This window comes from Netta rufina (assembly GCF_964035555.1).
Source record: "Netta rufina genome assembly, chromosome: 1".
Classification (NCBI taxonomy): Eukaryota; Metazoa; Chordata; class Aves; order Anseriformes; family Anatidae; genus Netta; species Netta rufina.
The window spans coordinates 25,777,818-25,800,392 of record NC_140123.1 but is presented as its reverse complement, the minus strand read 5'-3'; the positions used below and the strand labels follow the sequence as shown (position 1 = coordinate 25,800,392).

The window sequence follows — 22,575 nt, the reverse complement described above, 5'->3', positions numbered from 1 at the left end:
CTGTTTGGGAAGCCCTGCTGCTGCCACCAGCAGGCAGCATCTCTCTGTCTCCTCGGTGGCTGCATGGGGGTGAGAAGGACCTGCTCTTCCCACAGGGTGGTCATGGAGCTGCTGCTCCGGAGGCATCCACTCACCAGCTGCCTCCATCTCCCGTTTTAAGTGCTTTGTGCAGTCCTTTGGACTTGGTATGCACAGGGGGTCCGTGGACTATATTTAAAGCAGTAAATAACTTGACATACAAGGACGTTTTTCCTCAGAGTTCCAGTCAGTGGAAATATGTCATTTTCAGCTAAAATTAGACTGGCTCCAGCTACATTAAGAAAAGAAAAAAAAAAAAAAAGTAAAATAAAAACAAAGAAAAGCCCTCAAGAACTAAACTCTTTCTGTTGGACTTTGTCAGAGTAGCAGCTCCTAGCAGAAACAACCCAGGATCCATCCAGTACAGTCTGTGTCCAAAAGCCTGTGATTTTCATCCAAAAAACTTTGAATTATTGGAGACAGCCAAACAGACTGGCTGGGCAAACAAGGTTTTCTCTTGCAAAGTGAGACAATGTAAATAAGCTTAGAGAATAGTGATAGATCTTTCAAGGCACTAAATGAAATCTGGGAGTAGTTGAATTTTAAAAGAATTTCACAGTTAATATTGTACAGCTCTTGACAAGCAGAGTGAGATTGGAGGGGCAGAGAAGGAGCTGAATACAGAAAAATACCCTACTCGTTGCTCCCATACAATTTGCTATTACAGATTTAATTTTGTAGAAGATGCATGAGCTGAACCTACAGCTACCAGCATAGAAAAAAAAAAACACTACATTTTCTTTCACAATAAATACACCCCCAATCTGCAACAATTTGCCTATTGCATTCAACTCTGACTACAAGTGAAAGTGACTGGACACTTTCTGAGGTCCAGCTGTAAAATGAGTGTGGAGGATAGTGGGGAGGAGAGACTTGGACCCAAAATAAACACCACCAAACAAAAGCAAAACAAACAAACAAAAAAGCAGAAAATGATTGAAAATTAAATGCACATTTTGAATCATTTGTCTTTCAAAATATGCTGCTGAAGGAACAATGAAAGGAGTGTGTGAAGCTTAACTCTGTACTGTGTTGTTATTCCAGGCTTCATCAGCAGTTTCTTGATGTTTGGGAAGTTCTGAGACCCACCCTGTTGGACTACTCGTGACCAGCACCTGAGACTACAAAATCCTCTCTTGGAAGGAAGCGTCCATCTCAGTACTGTAAAAACTCTGCAAGCCTTGCAAGGCGGGAGAGTGATTCGTGCTTCCGTTGACACTGGTGTGTGATCTCTGCTTCTTATGCACTCCAGCACCCCTATCAGCTCCTTGTTCTCCTTCACCAGCCCCGCAGTGAAAAGGCTGCTGGGCTGGAAACAAGGAGATGAAGAGGAAAAGTGGGCAGAAAAAGCTGTTGATTCCTTGGTGAAGAAGTTAAAGAAGAAAAAGGGTGCCATGGAAGAACTGGAAAGGGCTCTAAGCTGCCCGGGTCAGCCCAGTAAATGTGTCACGATCCCGCGTTCCTTGGATGGGCGGCTGCAGGTGTCTCACCGCAAGGGGCTGCCCCACGTCATATACTGCAGAGTGTGGCGCTGGCCTGATTTACAGTCTCACCATGAATTGAAACCACTGGAATGTTGCGAGTTCCCATTTGGCTCCAAACAGAAAGAAGTGTGCATTAACCCCTACCATTACCGGCGGGTGGAAACCCCAGGTAATTATTTCACCTCCAAATGATTCACATCTCTCCATTAGCTCTTGTGCTGGCAGGTCTGTACCCGGTGCATCCAAACGAGTCCTCCTTTGGGATCTGAAGAGGCAGGCTCTGTTTGATGGTGAAGGACCCTGGCTCTTTCCCTGCCCAGGGGCATCGCAGTCGTGGCCATGTGTGGTGAGGAGCTCCTGGCAGGGGTCCACGTGTCCTTGGACCCCTGAAGGATCTTGTCCAGGGTGCTGAAAGCAAGGTTCCTCTCGTGGATGTGGGCGCTGGTCATCCTCTAGCCCTCTCCCTGTCGACCAAGGTCACTGCTATGCCCATGTGCATGAAGGCTGGGCACCAGCCTGGTCTTACCACCTTGGCTGGGTGTATGCCTCATTGTCTGAAAACCAAAAATCGTCTCATTGATCCAAAGGAAAAAGGTATAGCTCTCTCTGTAAAGAGTAGAGTTTCAGTAAGATGGCTTGTTTTGCCATGGTTGTGAAACCAGTGCAGTTGACTCCTCTTAAAATGCCTGATGGTACGCCTTCAGTGGGATTTAATGGCCTCTGTGGGTAGTTTATGTGGAATAAATCCCCCAAGTTCTCATAAAACTTTCTTTCTTTTTTTTTTTTTTTTTCCACCGATGATCCTGTGTAGACTGGACTTGGTCAGCGTTGAAAACTTCTGACCTGACTGAAGGGTCATTTAGTTGGGCTTCGTGTCAATGAGACAGCTGTTATAAAATTGCAGTGTTCACTGTTGACTTCTGTAGGGATCTTAGAAAGCAGGGTAGAGATCTCGAGCGGTCAACCTGTTCCCCTCTCCCCCCACTCCCAAGACAAAGCTAATTGCCAGCTACATTCCTGACAGATGTTTTTCTAATTAGCTCTGAAAATCCCATGCGATAGAGGCTCCACAACCTCCCCAGGCAAAAGAATCTATTGCTTTGCTCTCCTTGCAGTTCAAAATGATTTCTAATGTCTAACCTAGCTCTCCCTCGCTGCCAAAAAATCGCAGTAATTCAATTTACTAATGGATACGGTTGGTAAGTGTATACTTATTATTCTGTGATTACTCTTTGTCTGGCATGAACTTTACTCTGAGGTGACATTAGGATCAGATAAGTGAACTGTGGGATGTTTCTTTTCACACAGATGAAATAAGGGAGAGACATTTGTTAACATTTGTTAAACAGGGGCTGTTCCCCTTCCTGATAGTCCACCCGCTGCAGCAGAGCTGTCATTTTGAAGTTGTATCTGACCTGCTGTAAACATTGTCACGACTAAAATTTTACAGCTGCGGGGAGTGGTGCACGTTGTCAACAGTTTTCAGTGGAAAGAGCTGATCTTCTGCCTTGCTAACGTAAACTCTTCAAGAAACTAAGAAAAGATGCTCATAAAATATCCCATGTTGTGTATCTTTCTCCTTGAAAGCTGCAGTCTCCAGTGCCTTTTCATTTCTTCTGGTGTAACTCCAGCGTAGCTAATGGAGTCTCCTCAGTGCCGTGGCTGACAGCTCTGCATCAGGCTGTTTTAAACCCCCATCTTCTGATCTGGTCAGTGCTCATCGACAAGAAACAGTGCTGGGATGACCCAGCAGCTGCTAAATGGCTTTCAAGGCTGATACACAGAAGGTTTCAGCTGTGAATATGTCCCTACCATTAAGCCAGTGAAACAGACTGGCTGTGTCTGCACTAGTACGTGGAACATGGCCGTAGTATTGCTGAAATGCCAGCATGCTCCCCAGCACAGCCGTGACCTGTGCTGGCTGGCATGGACCCACACAAACACTTTTGGGCACCTTTGATGTGACCACCTTGTTTTGGAAGGGAAAAAGAAACAGCTTACAGCACTGCCAGTGGCAGTAACACAGCTCTGGGCCGGTTGGAAAGCAGTGCTGCAAATGGGGGGTGAGGGAAGAAAAGAAATGAGCTTGGTGGGGAAGTTGAAGCATTGAGATCACCACAAAAAAGGCTGGGAGCGATTGATCTAGGTGCCAGTCTGCTCAAACAACAGTCCTATTTTTTTTTTCCTACAGGAAATCTTCCACATCTAGGCTCTTCCATATTACTTCCATACCAGTGTCTGTCCTTTTGGTGCTTACTTTCATCACTGAGTCTGTCTTGCCGAGTCAGCAGCCCCTCTGTGGCCAGGTCCATTACCTTTTATCCAGAATGAGTGAGTCATGTCCAAGATGGGAGGGCCTTGTCCCTTCTCAGAAGGCCTGGCAAATCCCTACAGCAGCGAGTGTTGGTCCTCAGGCTGCCCAGCCATGTCACGGTCTGTGCTGACCAGTGCTGCACAGGCTGTGTGGCTTTCGTTGCTGCTGCAGGTGTTCTCAAGTGGATCTCCTCCTTGCAGGTCTGCTGACCACAGGTGCTGTTTAGGAAAGAAACAAAAAAAGATTTCCTCCATTTGTGCAACATCACAGTGCAGGTAGGGGTTAGGCCACCTAGCCTAAAGGAGGTAGACATGATGGTTAGACTCCTTTGGTTAGATTCCCTCTTGAAGGGCTTGTTGTAAGTCTGGATGTTTCATTTTCAGTAGAAGCTGCGTTTCTGGAAAAATACAAAGCCATCTAAACATTCACCTTATTTTTATATGAGATCATTGATGTGCACTGTGGCTGTAGATAGCAGGAGCCGAAGTGAACTTAAACCAACTGATTGCTTTTGTCAGCCCCCTGTAGGACTGCAGTGTGGTATCTTCCCAGTTAGAAGACCACCTGATGGTCTTACTGTTGGCCATGTGTTTGACGTTTGTGAATGGTCCTGGGCATAGTGAACAGGTGGAACATGTGGGTCTCACCAGAGGATGGACCTCTGAAGGTACTGGACTCTTCAAAGGTGGGCTGGTGTGCCAGAAGTAGTAGCACAGATGTTGTACCTGGAATTAAATAGTGAGGCAGACAGTTTGCTTGCTAGCACCTGAGGTCACAGGCTCAATAACCACAGTCCCAGCCAGATTTCTAGCAAGAATTGTTGCAGCTGAGGAGAACAGGAGAGAGCCTAGAGCAGGAGAGGCAGTGGTGGCAGGACTTGGGACATGCCTGTGTTTGCCTTCAGTTGAACAAAGGTTGTCAAAAGATTCTCTGCCCAGAAAAGCTGTGGATGCCCCATCCCTGGAGATACTCAAGGCCAGGCTGGATGGGGCTTTGGGCAGCCTGGTCTGGTGGGAGGTGTCCCTGCCCATGGCAGGGGGGTGGGACTGGGTGGTCTTTAAGGTCTCTTCCAACCCAAACCATTCTAAGGTGATTCTATGGTCTATGAACACTTAGGGATACACAGAAGGAAGGATACTGGCTCTGAATAGCAGGTAGAAGAAAAAGACCCCACTGAGTGGCAAAATGCAGGTAATTTGCAGGTAAAGTGCAGGACAGACTGACCCTGATGCACTCAGTCACTCAGTCTCATGCCTTTGGTCACAATTCCTTCAGAATGGCTGAGCCTTGGAGGGTGACCTCCGTTACCAAAGGAACAAGGAGAACAAGGCCCTCAGGGGATTTTTTTTTAAAGCCACAAACAAACAAAAAAAAATCTCTGAATTCCTCACCACCACAGAGGCTTCAGCCCTCTAGGCAGCCACAGAGCAGTCAGTGGAAAGATTGAGTGAGGTGGCAAAAACTGTACAGCGTAGGAGCAGAAATGAAGAGTGCCCTGGTCAGAGCTGGGAATGAGTTCAAGGCCTGAAAATTCCTCTTGCTGACTCACTCAGGGCGAGTCAATGGCTTTCCCTGGCAAGTGCTGTTCACACATCTCCATTCTCAGCCCTCATTTAGAAAAGTTGCTGCTCCGAGTTCCCACAGGGCTGAGGAAAGCAGCTTCCCCAGCAGTGGTGCCCACGTGGAGGTGCCAGCACTGCTCAGCACCTCTGCTGGGTGCGGAGGCATCCCCGCAGTTCCGGCGGGTAAGAAGTTAACTTCTACAGTGAACCCCTGCCATCACTCCAGGGTTTTTTTAGTAAGTTTTTAGTGCTCAGTACTTCCACAGGTGACTGTCAAATTCTCTGATGGCACATGCCAGTGGCTGGGCAGGAGTGTGGCTTAACCCTGGCCCAGCATCGGCGTGGTGCCCCGAGCAGGGACCTGAGCTGCTGCTGGGACCAGGCACGGCTCCTCCTGCCGAACAGCCCCAGCTCTCCCTGCAAGCAGTGGGTGCTCATCTCCCAAGAAGGGTGTTCCTGCAGCCTCTTCTCATGCACATGTTTTGCATTATCTCTCTGGTTGCTTTATAGCAATTACTCCTCTCTTTCATTACACTGGATAAACGAGAGTTCGCTGTAATTAAAGGTGCTAGCTAACCTACCTAAAAAGAATTGGCCTTACCTAGACGGAGCTCTTGGGCCCAAACAATATGTTTAAACACGTTCAGACAATATATTTGTGTCAGCATTTACAGCCAAGGGTGCCCGTTGCTATTTGTTTCCGTAAGCTGGTAAGGATGGACTGAAAGATTATGTGAGGATGGGTTTTAGGCCAGAGGAACTCGACACCAGGTCAATCGATACAAGCCTGCAGGATTGTTCCCGTTGTTGGGACAATTCATCCTTGTCACAATAACCCAAATTGCCTCCCTATCTTCTGTTCTTGCTTTTAGACCTTGGAGATTCATTTCCCCTGCCTGTGTTTAAGGCCTTAACAAAGGCAATTAGGTGCTGAATGAGCTAGTGACTAAAAGAGAAGTGTTGTGGTACGTTATAGGTGCTATTACCCCCTCCTGCAAGGACTACAGAGGGACCCAGTTAAAGCCCAAAGCTGAACTCCCATGTGCAGAAATATTTAGCAAGCTTCCTTGTGTTCCAGCCTCAGGGCTACATCTTGTAGGTAGGTCACCTAGTAGGGTTTCCAAAAGTGTTTTGGCTCCAGTTCTGCTCTTGCTTCTGATCTGTCAGAATCCAAAATCCGAAATCATTCAGGTGAACTTTGGCTTTCACAGTGCAGCACTATTACAGCACAGTGTAAGATCCAAGTGAAAAGATTCAGTGAGGAGAGATGCTTTCTTCTATTAGAAGCATAATTTCTATTATTTTTCTATTTTACACAGATGAATTTGGCTTTCAGTTTTCTGACCTGCATTTTTCACGTCCCAATTATCAATCATTGACATTTGTCTCCTCATGCTAGATCTTTTCTAACTATATTGCAAGAGATAGATTAATATTACTGCGATATTTCAATTGCCATTTACATTTCATTTTAAAGATCCCACTGTCTGGCTGGCAGCATTTTCAGGTACCTGAAAACCTTTTAAATCTAGTCTCCAGCTTCTGGTCTGTGCTTTTTTTTTTTTGCCAATCTGGTGGTAAAATAATGCTGTGTATTGCAGACTGCTATTAATTGATATTAAACTTGTCTCTGATTTTGGCAAAATCTGATTATAATATTAAGCAAACCCCTGTTACTGTCATCCTTTCAGGAAGGAAAAGTAATTTCGAGACGGAGAAATGTGTCTGTTGCATTTCTGTAAGAGGGCTGTGTGCCCATACTGTACATGTGAATTTTATGGTACCTTGCTTAAGTCAGGAATGAGTCCATATTCTTTACGTGGAAATGCAGAAGCTGGCTGCAAATCTGGGAAAAAGGGTCCCAAATCATGTTTTGATTCTTGTTTTTGGACAGGTTTGTTGCCATTCAATGACTTGTATATAGACAGCAATATTGGGTAGCATGGAATATGGCTCTTTTTGACTTACAAAGAGACATACTCTCAGGAGTGCAGTTTAAATCGATTTTTCTCCATGCTTGTTTTTATTTTCAGTCCTACCTCCTGTACTCGTTCCAAGACACAGCGAGTTTAACCCTCACCTCAGCCTCCTTGCCAAGTTTCGAAATACTTCTCTGCACAGCGAGCCTCTGATGCCACACAATGCCACCTATCCCGATTCTTTCCAGCATCCCCCGTGCACCCCTTTTCCATCGTCACCCAGCCACATGTTCTCCCAGTCGCCCAACAGCATCAGCTACCCCAACTCACCAGGAAGCTCTTCTGGACCAGGGAGTCCCTATCAGCTCACAGGTAAGAACGAGCTCAGACATCCCAACAGAGGCTGTTGAGGCTTTTGCCAGGGCCTGGGATCAGGAGGCAATTCTATGTGCTCCCTCCAGACTGTAGCTACAGATTGAAATGTTGGACAGGATGGATTTGGAATGGGATTTCTTGGGACTGCCTCTTAGTATTGTCTCCCTCCTTCTAATGGAGGCTCAAGGAACTGAGAGCTGTAGTCATTCCACTCCCGGAAGTGCCTGAATGAACTTCCATGTTTACTGTAAGGGAGTTCAAAAGAGGAGCAGGTGTGCCCGGCCATCTTCTGCCCAGAGCTGCCCATCCAAGCTTCTGGGACAACCTGTGGAAAAGAGCATTTGCAACACCTGTATCAGGCAACTTTAATGGAAGTGGTCAGGATAGGGATCTTTACAAACACCAAGAGAGACAGAATAAAATGGGGAAATCAACACACAGCAATTATTTTTAATATATGATGATCCCACTGACTGCAAACTTCAGGAAGTTAAGATGTTTAATAATCTAATCCAACACTTGGTGAAGCTACCAGGCAAATACCCATGACTTTGAAATGTGTTTCACATTTCCACAGTTCCAAATTCAGCAGGGTCAAGACACTCAGATTGTTTGTGTTGTGAACTCCTTACTTAGTATTGCTCTAATTACCAAAAAATTAACTATTCTTTTACTGTTAAATATATGAAGAAGGTGTCATGCAACACAGCTGAGAGCTAGCTTTAATATCAAAGCATGGTGGAAATTCACTTCTACACTTTGTTGTAACTCTGAAATAGTTTCAGCGATCTCGGCTTTTTCACAAGGATGAATTCAGGTCAGAACCCTGTAGATTAATGTTTTAAAGTGTCAACTACAAAGCATTTAAATTCATGTCCTTAATGATATATCTGTTCTTATTTTAAGTGCAGGAAAGATGTTTATTTTCACAAGGTATTTGTAGTATTTTAACTTCCTTTTAAGCCGGACACTTTCAACATTATTCCCTTCCCGGTACACTCAATGGATTTCTGTTCATTTCTTCTCCAGATCTGTAGTTGAGATTAACTCATACTTAGCAACATCCAAACACTTCAGAGAGTAGTAGGACTTGTTTGTCTTCTCCCATCTTTTTCTTTCACCTCTCTGTAACCGAGCTGGATTTAATGGAGCTGGTTCTGACAGGTAAATCAGGACCATTGCAAAGTACATAATGACTCTGACTCGTGTGATTTAACTGAACTTGGGGCCTGGCAAAGCTACTTAAAAATGTAAGTGGCTCAACCTGAGCTTCAGTATGTCACAGCACAGTGAATGCTGATAAACATAATTTGCCTGTGTAACGATCAGGGATGAACTATGTAAGGCAAACTAAGACTAGATCAAGAACCTTGAGTGGGATGGATGACACCAAATATAGATGTCAACAATGCAAATTTCTGCATCTGATGCAATTGTTTATATGCTCTCTGTAGTCAACAGAGAAAAATAGGCACTCCTAGAACAAGATTCATTTCCTCTTAGGGTACATGTCTAACGTAGCTGAGATGCACCATGTCTGGAAGTACCCATTTTTCTTTAGGAAAGTTCATAGTGACTATCTTAGGTGTAGACATCAAAATACCTGGATAACCACATTATTTCTTTCAGTAACTTGTATTATCTTCCACTGTTTCTTGATTTTGTTTTATTGTCCTAGTTTGCTGCTTTTTCTGTGGGAATGGTATGCCCTCTGTATGTTAGGAATATCGTATAGCGTATGAGATTCCTAAATCATGAGCACTACTTGAATAGAATTAGTAACATTCCCGTGCAATGTGTATTTAGAAGTTTCAGTAGTTATCCTATGAGACAGTCTGCATTTATCCACTCTGGGTGAAGTTGCTGTGTTTTGAGGGCCAGTCAACAGACCCCATACACAAGAGGAAATTTCAGCTTGGACCTGGGTTAAACCCTGGACTTCTCTTAAAGATACCTTTAACCCTGCAGGCTCATGTATCACTGTAACTTGCCCATAGACCCATTGAGTTTCTGTTTACTTCATACTTTCAGAGTTTATATAGTGAACATCAGCGTTTTCCAATATGAAAACAAAGTCACTTTTCCTTTGACTTTGTAAAGCCTCCTGTCTTTCTTCAGAATCCCCACTATGGAGAGCTGCTTTCCATTTTCCAGCTTACTGTGCCATAAAGGAAACGAACCAGGGTCTGGGCAGGTTGTGAGTTGGTACTTTTTCTCCACTTTTTTCTTTCATTTCCATTGCTCTTTGATGGGAGACTGAACAAATCAGAAGAGGGCTGTACTTCCCTTCTAGGACAGAGGTGAAAAGGACAAATCTGGAGGTAGTTTTTCCAACTCTCACTTTAGAAGGCTTTCCATAGGCCTTCTTTATAGTCTGTGAAGAAAGCAAGCTTTCTCCCAGAGGAGCAATTACAGTTAGCTTCTGCTCTTAAATCATCCTCTGCAAGGGTTTTACATTTAGGAGAGAAGTCTGGAACTGAAGGATCAAACTGGTTTGCTTTCCTAGTGTAACCACTTGCATTACCAGAGGACTTGGCAGGACAGTGCTCCGGGCCTGAGGCACTGTTGTGACTGTTCCTCTTTCTTTCAAGTGTACCAGGTCCAACACGATTGCCCTCCCTTGCCATTCTTCCTGAACATGCATTGGTCTTAATCTGGATACTGCAGTCAGGTTCAGATCTGTGCTTTGTTTTGAACCCTTTCTAGCTAAACAGTGCAGAAGAAGCGGTAAGTATCCACCAGGAAATGCTGGGGAGCATTGACCAAGGTATTGATTTCGGTTTCTTTTCTTTCTTTTCTTTCTTTCCTTCTTTCTAACAGTGGAAACTCCACCCCCACCTTACCATGCAAGAGAAACTCCAGGAAACTTAAATGGGCGGTCAATGGATGCAATATCTGAAAGCCAACTAGTACTGTCTTTGCCCAATGGAGGTAAATCTGCCGATGGAGAAACTGAAAGTAAATAACTATTTGTACTATTCTTCAAAGAAAAATGTTAAGCAAAAAATATATTATTTGAACTAGAAGGTTTAGTGATCTGTAATCATAGATTTCAGACAGTTCTGGGGGTAAGGCTATGTACTAGACATGTCCATTAGCTAGCAGAATAGGATGATCTAAGAATTCAGTGACTTATGTGCAGAGTTACAGAGTTTAGACCTTACTGGCGTCCATGGATTACTACAATCAGAAAGTTGTTAATGAAGGCAAACGGTGTTATCTACATTGTAAAGACAAAGATATCAAATCAAGGATGGAGAGGCAATACAACACAAAAGAGCATTATCAATATCAAAACTTTCTTTATCACCTTTAGTTGTGGTTTTTATGTACTTTAAAGTTGTACATTTGGGAACTTTCTTACTACCATCTTTGTGTTAATGTTACGTTAGTGACTGGCTAGAATGGAAAAGGAGATATTCTAGTGAAGTACAAAAAGGTTTTTACAGAAGGCCAAACTCTATGTCCTTATATAAAAGATTCTGTAGTGGGGAAGTGCATGGGTGGTTAGAGTAGAAGGGACTGGGATATTCCTCCCCCCTCTCAAACCATCTTAATGACCTCTCCAGTGTGGTCTCTGCTACCTCCAGACTATTAAGGCAGGTGATGCTGATCCTCCACCCTTTGAAGGCCGCTGCTGCAGAGCAGCATGGGGGAATTGAGTTCCTTTGCTGTGTTTTCCTCTGGCTTCCTCCTGCTGTAAAAGAAAAACCACCATTGTCCTTGTAGTCCAGTGTATTGCAGTCCTAAACAAATGTCCTTTACAGCATATGAACTGAACTCTGCACAGACAAGCACATTAAACAAGTAATGCCAGGCTTCTCAACCATGAAGTAACACGTATGTATTAGAGAACCAGAGGAGAAGCAAGCTGAGGATGGTAGTGTTAATAACAGATGAGTACACAGAACGGCTGGATAATTACTAGTTATCAGACACCAATATTTTAAAGTAAATTGTCGAGATTTTAATCTCCTTACCGTAATTTGCCATCTCTGATCACTGCCACAGTGAATCTTAGTTGGAATTTTATTAGAGGTTGAGCACAAAGGTGCTCTGGGGGCAAGAGGTCTCACATGCCTGTGGGAGGCAGGCAGGATAAAGTTTCCCACTAATTCCTGCAGGACGAATGAGGCTCAGAGATTCTGTTACGGTATTGAGTCTTCGTCTCTGAGTTAGAAAACCTGGGCAGGGTTTAGATCCAAAAAAAATGACCTTGATGACATTTCCACTTACAGTCCCACATGGAAGCAGAAAGCCTCAAAGCATGCAAAAAATTTGGGGGGGAGTGATTGATTACTTCTGAACTTCAGCGTTTGGTACTAGACTGAAGGCTTGGCTCAGTTTTGACTTGCTTTGAGCCCATCTGTCATCCCTAGCTGCTGCTGGTGTGCAGAGCAGATGTATCCCTTACTATTTTCAGTGTAGAGGTTGGGTCCCAGTTCAGCAAGGAATGTCAGCATGTGCTTAATTTAATGCATCGGAGTTATCACTTTTAAGAACAAGTGGGACTCCTCAGAGGCTTAGAGTTAAGCTGGTATACCAGCCCTTTGCACATTTGGAGCTTCAATCATAAAATTAAGAAGAAACAGAAGCTGCTGTTGAGATAAAGCCTGACATAAGTGACTGTTTAGATGAAGAGCTGGGAGGATGGAAGGGGGAGGAGGGAGGAAAAGAGACAGAGAATGATTGTTTTAAAAGTATTACTGAGACCTGCGTGGCTGATTAATTCTGTTTCCTACAGATTTTCGGCCTGTTTGCTATGAGGAACCCCAACACTGGTGCTCAGTTGCGTACTATGAACTCAACAACAGGGTAGGGGAGACTTTCCAGGCTTCCTCTCGAAGTATCCTCATAGATGGATTTACAGATCCCTCAAATAACAAAAACAGGTTCTGCCTGGGACTGCTCTCAAACGTAAACCGCAATTCTACTATAGAAAACACCAGGAGACACATAGGAAAAGGTAAGAAGAAATCCCTTCTCCTTGGGAGTATTCAGAGCTTGAAAGAGCTATACATTGCATTAACAAATTTAGCTGTGTTTGTCTTAAAAACAAAGCTGAGATTACTTCTGAAATAGAAGAAAAGCAGCTGATTCTTTTCTGACTGGATAACAATCAGCAGAGTAGCTCCTTACAAAAGCTATTTACTTGGCCAGCAAAGAGAAAAATGTTGTTTATAGTTGTATGTTCTAATTTAGCAGTATGTATTTTCATTTTATTTATTAGAGCTTCTGGCAACTGGGAATATTGCCATTGAAATGCCACTAAAAGGATAATTGCTGGTGCCTCAGGGCTGGTTCTCCTACCACCAAATAACAAAGGGAGATGGATGAAACACTTAGCAGTTGAGCTATTTAGCTGAAGAACTCTACAAGAGTTGCCTTTGTAGCTTTTTCCCCGTAGCAACTTAAGAAAATCAGTCCAATCTGATTCCCTTCCTCATCAGCTTCTTACTAGTAAAACCAAGTCATGGATTCTGCCTCCAGCAGGTCTTGTGTGCTCTTCTTCTGGTGTGTGCACATCTTGGGCACACCAGCTCGTAAGTTACTGGTGGCATGTAGGATGAAACCTCACCTGGATACGCATGGCTCCACATGCTCCATCCCAGCTCGTTAGGGCTGTGTAGGGCCTGATATTCTCCCAGAATTTATTGTTGTTTGCTGTGGTGAGTCAGAAGCCCTTTGCTGGCCACTTCTCTGTGCAGATGAAGCTTTGCCTGTTCTGGTATATCCAGTCTAGACTCATTATCTTGCCAGCCCAGCCTCTCACCAGTAGCTGCCTGGGAATGGATTCCCTACTGGGCTAATTAACTCTAATTGTTCCACTCCTATTATCTTGTCAACCTCACCTCATTTCCCAGGCCTAGAGCAGTATTTTAATTGGCTCTTGATAGTCTAGTGTTGAATGACGGTGTATGAGGAAGGTCTGAGACAAATGTGACATAGTTTTAACAAACACCAGTAAACCCGAAGGCTGGTGCTGGAGACATTGTGCTTGGCCCTTGCACTTTGCTCCAGAAGGAAAAGAAGGATCTGTGTTGCAAATGTGCTGTGTGAAGCTAGTGTGATGTGTCTAGGACAAGTGTCATGGAGTAGTTTGGTGTGAGGTGAGCAGTGGAAAGGAGTTGCACGTCTAGTTCCAATGTACTCAGAAGACAAGGCAAAGCTTCTCTATCAGCATAAGCTGTCAAAGGGGTGTAGATCAAAGCTGAGCCCGGCCCTGAAAGAAGAACGACAAAAGATCTCGGTCAAAGCTGTCATTTGAGGATGTTACATCCTGTGAATTTCTGCCCCAAAAGAGGAAGAGACAGAACAGGAAGAATATGAGGTAAATGCTAATGGTCCTCATCCTTTCAAATCTGAAGATGTGCCTTCATTGATTAAAAGTCCTTTTAAGTCGTACACTAGGAATCTGCCCAAGGGAAGGGAGCAGGCTGCCCAGAGAGAAGCTTAGTGTATCTGAGATCCTTAATTTTAATGCTCTTCCCTGTTTATGCAAATCTTAAAAAAAACATGTTCAAGTGGAATAGAAGTGGCACCAGTACAGGCCTGCAGAAGAGCACAGAGCAGCTCCAAAAGCCTGTAGTTCAAAGGCACGCTGGACAGATGAAAGCTACTGAAATGGATACAATTGTCACATGTTAACAGGGGAGAAAAAAAGAGTGAGTAAACAAGATTAGCTCAGTAGGATAAGGATATGCGATTGAATTGTCATCTAGTGTATCAGCGTGAAACGGTTTCCTGGAAATACCACATCAAAGCTAAAAACAATCCAGAACACAATGCAACATCTACTAGCAATTGGACCTGTTTCAGCAGTCAGACTTCAAGGACAAAAAGGGGACTTCTGATCAGAGTGGCAAAAAGATGTGGATGCTTGGAGACTGCTGAACCTCCACTTTCTGCAGAGAGCAACGAAATCCTGCTAAAACGTATGGGCCCTTGATTTGGGCTTCTCCAAACATGCATTCAGCTGGATGCCTTCCTTCAGGGTGCTTGTCTCTGGCGAATGAATACCAGAAGAATGGAAATGCACACTGACATTTCAGTGCTGCTGTATTTATTGCTTTTAAAAAGTCCACAAGGACAAAGAAAATTATAGCCTCAGCTTTCAGAAGTTACTTTTGTGTTTTTGTTATTGCAGTGTGCAGTTTGGGTGATGCCTTTGGAAACATTCTCTTTTTTCTTTCTTCTTTTTTCTTTTTTCTTCTTTCTTTTTTCTTTTTTCTTTCTTCTTTTTTCTTTTTTCTTTTTTCTTTTTTCTTTTTTCTTTTTTCTTTTTTCTCTTTTTTTTTTTTTGGAAGTTGGGTACTCAATATACTCTGAAAATCCAGCCTTTAGAGCTTTGCACCTAAAAGTGTAGTCACCCTAAATCAGTAGTCACACCTGAAGATCTGAGATGTGGCGAATGTTTATGTCCTTGTTCTTCTCTCCTTCCCCTTTTCTCTCACTGTTTATTTCAGGAAGTTACACGGACTCCATCAGGGTCAGCTAGAGCCTTTGTGGTTTTAGTATCTAATGTCCTTCCCTTTCATCCCCCGTCCACGGGAGGGAAAGGAGCCTTAGGTCACGTAATAGCAGCCGCAGAGTGCACCTCCCCGTGATACCTGGCGCAGCTGGGCTGGAGCTGGTGACTGGCCTGATGGAGCTGTAGTCTCACCTGTGTTCCCAGTGCAATACGAGCTTGTGCTGCGAGCCACACCTCCCTGTCACTCACATCTAATTTGAGATCTCGTGGGTGAACAGAAGTAAAAGTCAAGTGATGGCTTGAAGACAGACTAGGGTTCTTGTCTGAGTCACTCTGGAAGTCTATGGGAGAACGTATTTTTCCCAGATCCCTTTCCCACTCAACCTGCTTTTCCCCAAGCCTTTCCCACTTCTCTTCAGAGGCTGTTTTTGTTTTCAGGATGTGCCGCTGCCCCTTGCTGTCATGACCACAGAATCAGGAACAGAGGCTGGGAACATTTAACCAGTCTTTTTGTATGAAAGACAACCGGAATGAAGAAAATTATGACTGAATTATTAAAAAGCATAGTTATCACTAGCTTTGCAGACAGTCCACTTAGACTCTGAATGTGTGCATTTATATGTCAGAGTTTGAATGCCATACCTGGGAGGATTTTATTATTTTTAGTGGTGTTTTCTATGTGAAAAAAAGGCCTGAGTTTTTCCACTGCTCCAGGCTGTTCATCTCATTTTCACAGGATGACTTGGTCCCCTTCATGGTGTGGTTTCATGCTCACGTTTAAGCAGCCTGGGTCCCCATGGTCATGCTGGCACTGATGAAGATCTCACTGCAAATAAATCTTTGTTGTTTCCTTTTGTTTGTTTTTAAGTTAGTTTTCATTGGGTTCAGTTCCCTGACCTGGGTGGCTGCCCAGTGTCCAAGCCTTGCTGCCAGCATGAAAGCAGGTGTGGGAAGAAGCAGCAGGAACATGGGGAGAGAGCCTTTTCAGCACCAGCACAGGCTTCCATTAGTCTGAGCTGGCTGTGAACCTACTTTCTGTGGTGGATGGAGTGAATCGACAGGTTTCTGTGCCTCTCATCATCTATCAGCTGAGGAAGGCATCAACACAATTAGCTTACACCAGATCTCTAACTTTAAGGTTGCCAAATTGGGCTAAGAACAATTCTCCCACCACTTTATATTTATTTTCATGCAAGCAGATGTCAGGGGGAAATGGAGTTCTTGAATGGATAGAAATGCTTCCATCTTAATTTCCCAAGGCATGGTAAAAGTTTGGGAGATAGTGTTGGTAAGGCATTCAGGCACTGGGAAGTCCACCTGGAAATGAGTCAGTTGCTTGCTAAAGGTTGCTTTGAACGTGAAAGATCTGGTGAGTAAGTCAGGGACATGCAAATGTAAATATGTGGTTCTGATGTGGTGGATAAAATACAGAAAAGCTGTTTTTAAGGGCACACCATGCTGTGTTTGAGCTGTGTGAGATAGGATCCAGTAGTAGTACATAGCGTGCGATAAAGTGGGTCTTGGTCAGCGTGCCTGTGCTCAAACCAAATAGATGTGGATGTGTAATGAGTAACAGACTTGTCGGTTCTCTGACAGATCTGATCCATACTTTGTATATGGCTGACATATGTTTGACATTTTGTGTGTGTATACACATGTGCGTGTGTGTATCATAAAGTTCCATGCTGTTGGGTTAAAGAAGTAAGCCAATATTCACAGAGAAACAAAGCAAAATATCACATTGAGATTTTTTTTTTCCTGTACCAATACCTTGAAATACTGTTTTTGACAATTTCCTCTTAGTGCTGATGAATGCACAGATACATGGATATACACAAAGTGCACTGTCTTTTAAAAGCCATGGTGTAGGCACTGAGTGCCTGGAATGACACTGGGCTTGTATGTCCACACCAGTGAAATAGTTAAAAAATTCACAGAAACAAACTAAATTACTGATATAACATGTTGTGAACAATGGAGGAATAATACCTGTCTTGTTTTCTTTCTCAAGGTGTTCATCTTTACTATGTCGGCGGGGAAGTTTATGCTGAATGTGTCAGTGACAGCAGTATTTTTGTGCAGAGCCGCAATTGTAACTATCAGCATGGCTTCCACCCAGCCACTGTCTGCAAGATCCCCAGCGGCTGCAGCCTTAAGATCTTCAACAACCAACTCTTCGCCCAGCTGCTTGCCCAATCAGTCAACCATGGCTTTGAAGTGGTATATGAGCTGACCAAGATGTGTACCATTCGAATGAGTTTTGTTAAAGTAAGGCTTTTTTGTTTTCTCTTGCCTTTCTGAAAAGGACAATCCCATCACTTGCTAGCTGAAAACTAGCTTGCTAGCTAGTAAAACTAGACCCTATCAAATCCTTCCCAAATAGGAGTATGCACCCAAGCTGCAAATTGCATTCCAGAGACAGCCTGTTTTCTAATCTTGCCTTAAGCTTGTCTTGCAGGTGGTTAAAATCAATAGTTGTGGACAACCCTGAAATTTCCTAGACTCCAAAAATAACATTTCCATAGGCTCATGTGGAAAACAAGCAGAGACTGAACGGTGGTGTACCCCCACTGATTGCAAAAGGAGCTCAGCTTAGATGGGCTCAGCAGCATGTAAATGTAGCACATATCTTAGGCAGTTGTGATCTGTTACTGCTTTGCAAGGGAGCTTGGTAGAGCCACAGATCTGAAAAAAATGTCCTTATGTCTCCAGACCAATTTGTAGTCTCACTGTTACTATGAAGTTGTATACATAGAATTGTATACATATATATATGTGTATATATATAGTCAAGAAACACTAGCTCCTCCTTCAGCTCCCATTGAGCTTGTTGGGAACTGTCAATGTTTGCCACCTCTCTGATCCCTGTTTACAGGTTCTCTTAATTCCTGATCGTCAGCCGCACTACCAGAACGACTTCTTGCAAGCAGAATACAAAATCCAAAAAACCAACTGACCTTCCCCGTGTTATTTAGCATGAAGCCACCAAAGCCATTACTGTTTCCATAAGTGTCTTTGAAATCTGAATTTTGCAATCTGACTTCTCTGTGTGCAACGTATCAGCCTTTGTGGGAATTTCTTAAGTCTCTGAATGGCCCTCTAAGTAGAATGAGATCTCTTGAGCCCTTTTAGCACTTAAGATTTACTTGGGTGCCTGCTGTGGCATCTAAACCCCAGAGAATGGTGAGTATTTCAAGACTGTTTACAGATGTGCTAGACTCGGACTTCCCATAGTGGTGCTGGGAAGAGCTGGCAGCAACGTTCAGCCTGCAAACTAGGGAAGTTGCACCATTAGAAGCAAGTCAGTCCTGTTAGATACCATAAGAAGTGGCTTGAGTATGTCCATTCATCTTGCAGGTTTGGTTTTATACAAATGACGGAATCGAGCTGATTGAATTCACATCTAGGATACAACAAAAATGCTTGAGGCTCAAGCCCAGTTCCCCTGTATTCTGCAAAGCAGATGAGTAGAGTCCCAGGGAGCTTTCTGGCCCTTACTCTTTCCAGCCATTGTTGGGGACCCATCTGCTTAACTCTCTAAGAGCATTAAGGTGCCCTGTAAGTTCTCCCAAGAGTCCAAGCCAAAATCTCCGTGCTTGTGACCATGTTCTTGCTTTGTTCTTGGGAAGGAACTGACATCTTGTTCACACGCAAGCATTAGGGAAAAAAAAAAAAAGCAAGGGAGAAACCCAACAAACAACATTTTCTTTAATGGAAGACGTGAATGGGCATGTTGTTTGTAAAGGCAGTGTAGCCAGTTATGCAATATCTTCATTATCTCAGCAACTCAGGGGCAGTCTCTTTGATGTGTTATCTGCCTCCAAGCCCAGCATGGCAGCAGAAGTGGTGGCACTGATGCACTAAGTAAAACTGCTGCTGTATTATCACCTTGCTTTGTTGAAACAATAGCAGCCACTATAGTGCCTCAGGCACCAGAAGACCTTTGCAAGGAGTTATTTTGAACCTTTTCCCATGACCTTTGGAAAATGGCTATGCAAATGTCACCCAGACTCTTCCTGGCCTGTAAAAACCCTTTCCTGTACTCAGTCTTCTCAAATTATTTCTCTCCGAAGGTGTGAGCCCTGGTGTGTTTAGTTCAGGGACAGAAATACTCTTGGGCATTGGGCAGAGGAGCATGTTGTCTGTCAGACCCCCAGAAAATGCCACACACCACGAGACCCTAGGTGCAGGGCAGTCCCGTGGCTTCTCCCCAGATTTGTGTCGAGGTGCTGCTGGGCAAGTTGAGCCAAAGGGCTCAGCCCTACACCACCAGTGCTTGAACTACCAGCTGGGAGGCAGGGCTGGGCAGGGACTAAGTCATGAGAAACTCGCCAGGACTCTATCACTCTCTGGAGGCAGGACACGGGACGGGGAAGTGAGGCTCCTGCCCTTTCTGCCACCCCTGGTGTGCCCCTGGAGCAGCTGGGAGGAGCTCAGCCCTCAGGCACATCTGAATGTATCATCGGTGAGAGCAGGTAACAATTTCCATCCACACAGCCCTCCTGATAAACCTAGCAAAACCAGGTTGGCTGTTGTCCCCTCTCCACAGGTGAGACAGCTGAAGCACAAACCAGAGAGACAGAGACCTTCACCAAGCGAAGGACTGAAGGCAGTGCCCTCCCTCCCATGTTCCTGCAGGTTTGGGGGCTGAGGGGCTGACCCAGCACGGCTTGGTCATGTTTCCTAGTGCAAGGCAGCTCAGTGCAGCCCAGCGCAAGGCAGCTTAGTGCTTTGGGACCCTGGCTGTTGCCCATGCAAGGTGGGAAGGGCTGGCAGGAGCAGCAGGCTTCCTCAGCAGGCTTGTCCCATGGTGAAAAGCTCGCTTCTAGACTCCCCCTGTGGGTATTGTTACCCTCTTCCCATCCTCTGTGCAAAACAACAACACAGCTTTGCAGGTTGTTCTCATTTTATTCCCATTTTAGGGGAGCTCCACCTCTGGGTTCACATCAGCCCTGGGGCTGAAGGAAGCTCCCTGCAGCCGGGGAGCCTGTGTGATCTGCTGTGATCTGCTGTGATCTGGGGGAGCCCAGGGAGCCCTGTCCCCGGGCATTTCACCCTCCAGCAGCACAGGCAGCAGGGCTGGGGAAGGTGGCTAGAAGTGTTTGGGAGCTGCCAGCAGAGGGAGATGCCCGGCCATCTACACGGACTGCCAGACTCCTCACAATCAGGCAGGTTGGATTTGCAACCTGCAATTCCTATTCCTACAGGTTTTCTGTCCTGTTGTTCGGGGGAGATGCATCAACTCCTCTGACACTTGCCCTTCTGGCCATGTTTTTTCCCTGCAGCTGAGGATTTAAGGCTCTTAACAAAGTCAGAAGCCTGACAGCACTCGAAGAGTGGCATTTTTTGCAAACATTTCCAGAACATTAATCTGAGTTGCCTATGAACACAGGCACTTTCTAGCCTGATAAATGTTGCTCAGGGCAGAAAAATGCTCCCTGATTAAAAGTACTCGTTGAGCTTTGGTGGGTCCATACCTTCATTTTCTGCTCTCTGCCCCTTTTCTCCATTAAGCACAAATGAATTTTATCCAGACCACTTATTATGGCATCTCGTTTTGGTCTTGGTCCTAGTTTTGCAGGTGGGTGTCTAGAGAACTGGTTCCTAGCATCCTCAGTAGTTTGAGTTGTTCAGCACTCTACAATTTAGGTACCTTTGGTAAACATTGGCATTAATATATCTCCATGGCACTCTCTTAGGACAAAAATATCACCCCCCTGACTAGCATAACTGTAGGGTTCAGCTTCCCTGGTCAGTGGCCCACAAATACAGAGCCTCATCCTGCAGTGGGACAGCGTTTTGCAGATTGCCCTGTGGAGATCTGAGCTCTGTTTTGTGAGACCTCAGGCTCTTCCTTGGATCAGGTCATGTCTCCAGAGCTTTGGTATTGGGCTGAAGAGAGGAGAGCAGGAATTGCTAGGTCAGATGCTGAGTGTTATGACTTCTTTTCTGTAGTTCTGTGCTGATAAAAACATCTGTCTGGTCAAGACCTGTGGCACTTTGTTGACCCCCACAAACTCTTCAGGTAATTTACACAGGTGGCTAAAATCTGCGCCCACTTGAGGCAGGGACTTCTGGTTCTTTTTTCTCCCTGCTAGCATCCCATGCCCACCTTCTGACAGGAGCTCCTTGTCCCTCATCTCCCAGAAAGAGCTGGTGAAATTACTGCAGGATTTCCCACAGCAGACAGCCAGGAATTCCCGTGTGAAAAAAAGGATGTGTTCAAGGATAGAAAAACTCTGGAAAATGCCTATACATGAGTTAAGTTTAAGGTAAAGGAGGTAGGAGGAACCTTGCTGGAAGCTTCCATAGGCTCAGACAAATACCTAGAACTTTAAGAGTCGCAGACTGGTGGGATGCATCTCTGCTGATAAATGAGGCAGTGCCTGGGATCGTTACCAGTTCCTGCTAAAGTGTTATGACAGGGCCTGGTCTGTGTTTTGTCTGTGCCAGACAGCAGCCTGGCAGATTTTTGTGGGCATGTCTCTGGAGTGCGAGCAGCAGGGACCATTCCCTACAGGCAATCTGCAGGCAGCCGAGCTCAGAACCAGGCCAGTCTGTGCCGGCTGGTCTCAGCACCTGCAAGTGTTGCGAAGCACTTCTAATCCAATAGTATAAAGATCCTGAGAACTAATGGTAATAACCTTAAAAAGGCAAAGTTTTCAGAGAAAATTATCGCCAGGACAAAGCATTATATCCTGGTGACTGGGGTGATGGGCTACCTGCAGTTGTCTTAGACTGACAGCACTGGATTTGTGATTTAATGTTGTATTTTTTTTTTAAGGTCTCACTTTTTGGTCCTTTGATGCTTTTATAGGGCTGGGGAGCAGAGTATCACCGCCAAGATGTTACAAGCACACCCTGCTGGATTGAGATCCACCTGCATGGACCATTGCAATGGCTGGATAAGGTGCTGACACAGATGGGCTCACCTCATAACCCCATCTCCTCAGTCTCTTAGGAATCATCTCTAGAAGTCCCTTAGGATGGATGCTATTGCAGGCAGTGGCTTATAGGATTTCCAGTGAACAGAAGCTTCTATATGTAGATGTAAATATTCCTATACATAGTCTACTCTCCTATTTTTTTTTTCATGATACGTTTTGTGGTTTCTAGTTACTCTGATGCCAGTACAATAAGTTTAGAAATTCAGGTATAGCATATCTGTTCTCTAGTACAAAATAAGCCAAATTCCTGCAAAAGTGTCGAGCAGTTTCTGTGAGCATCTTCATTCCCCAGCCAAGCCAGTAAACGGTGCGAATTCTCAGCACTTTCACGTGGATTCAGAAACCTGGCTGTAGCTGTTCCTAGTAGGTGAAATTCACCCCTCTGCAGGCAACCAAAGTCAGATCTCGGCACCATTTATCTCCAT

At 44.7% G+C, this 22,575-nt stretch overlaps 1 protein-coding gene across 3 annotated transcripts; it reads left to right on the top strand.

The window, feature by feature from the left end:
• Positions 1-1,319: 1,319 nt before the first annotated feature.
• On the top strand, positions 1,320-22,164 carry SMAD9 (SMAD family member 9; the record flags this gene model as incomplete). 3 transcript variants are annotated; one of them, XM_084306154.1, is made up of 6 exons in its annotated part: positions 1,320-1,731; positions 7,472-7,729; positions 10,553-10,663; positions 12,477-12,698; positions 17,215-17,471; positions 22,021-22,164. In XM_084306154.1, the coding sequence occupies 6 exons, from the start codon at positions 1,320-1,322 to the stop codon at positions 22,162-22,164; spliced, it is 1,404 nt and encodes a 467-aa protein (XP_084162280.1). The 3 variants fall into 3 exon arrangements, with proteins under 3 accessions (XP_084162280.1, XP_084162279.1, XP_084162281.1); XM_084306153.1 differs by having other exon boundaries at positions 10,553-10,690; XM_084306155.1 differs by lacking the exon at positions 10,553-10,663.
• Positions 22,165-22,575: the final 411 nt, after the last annotated feature.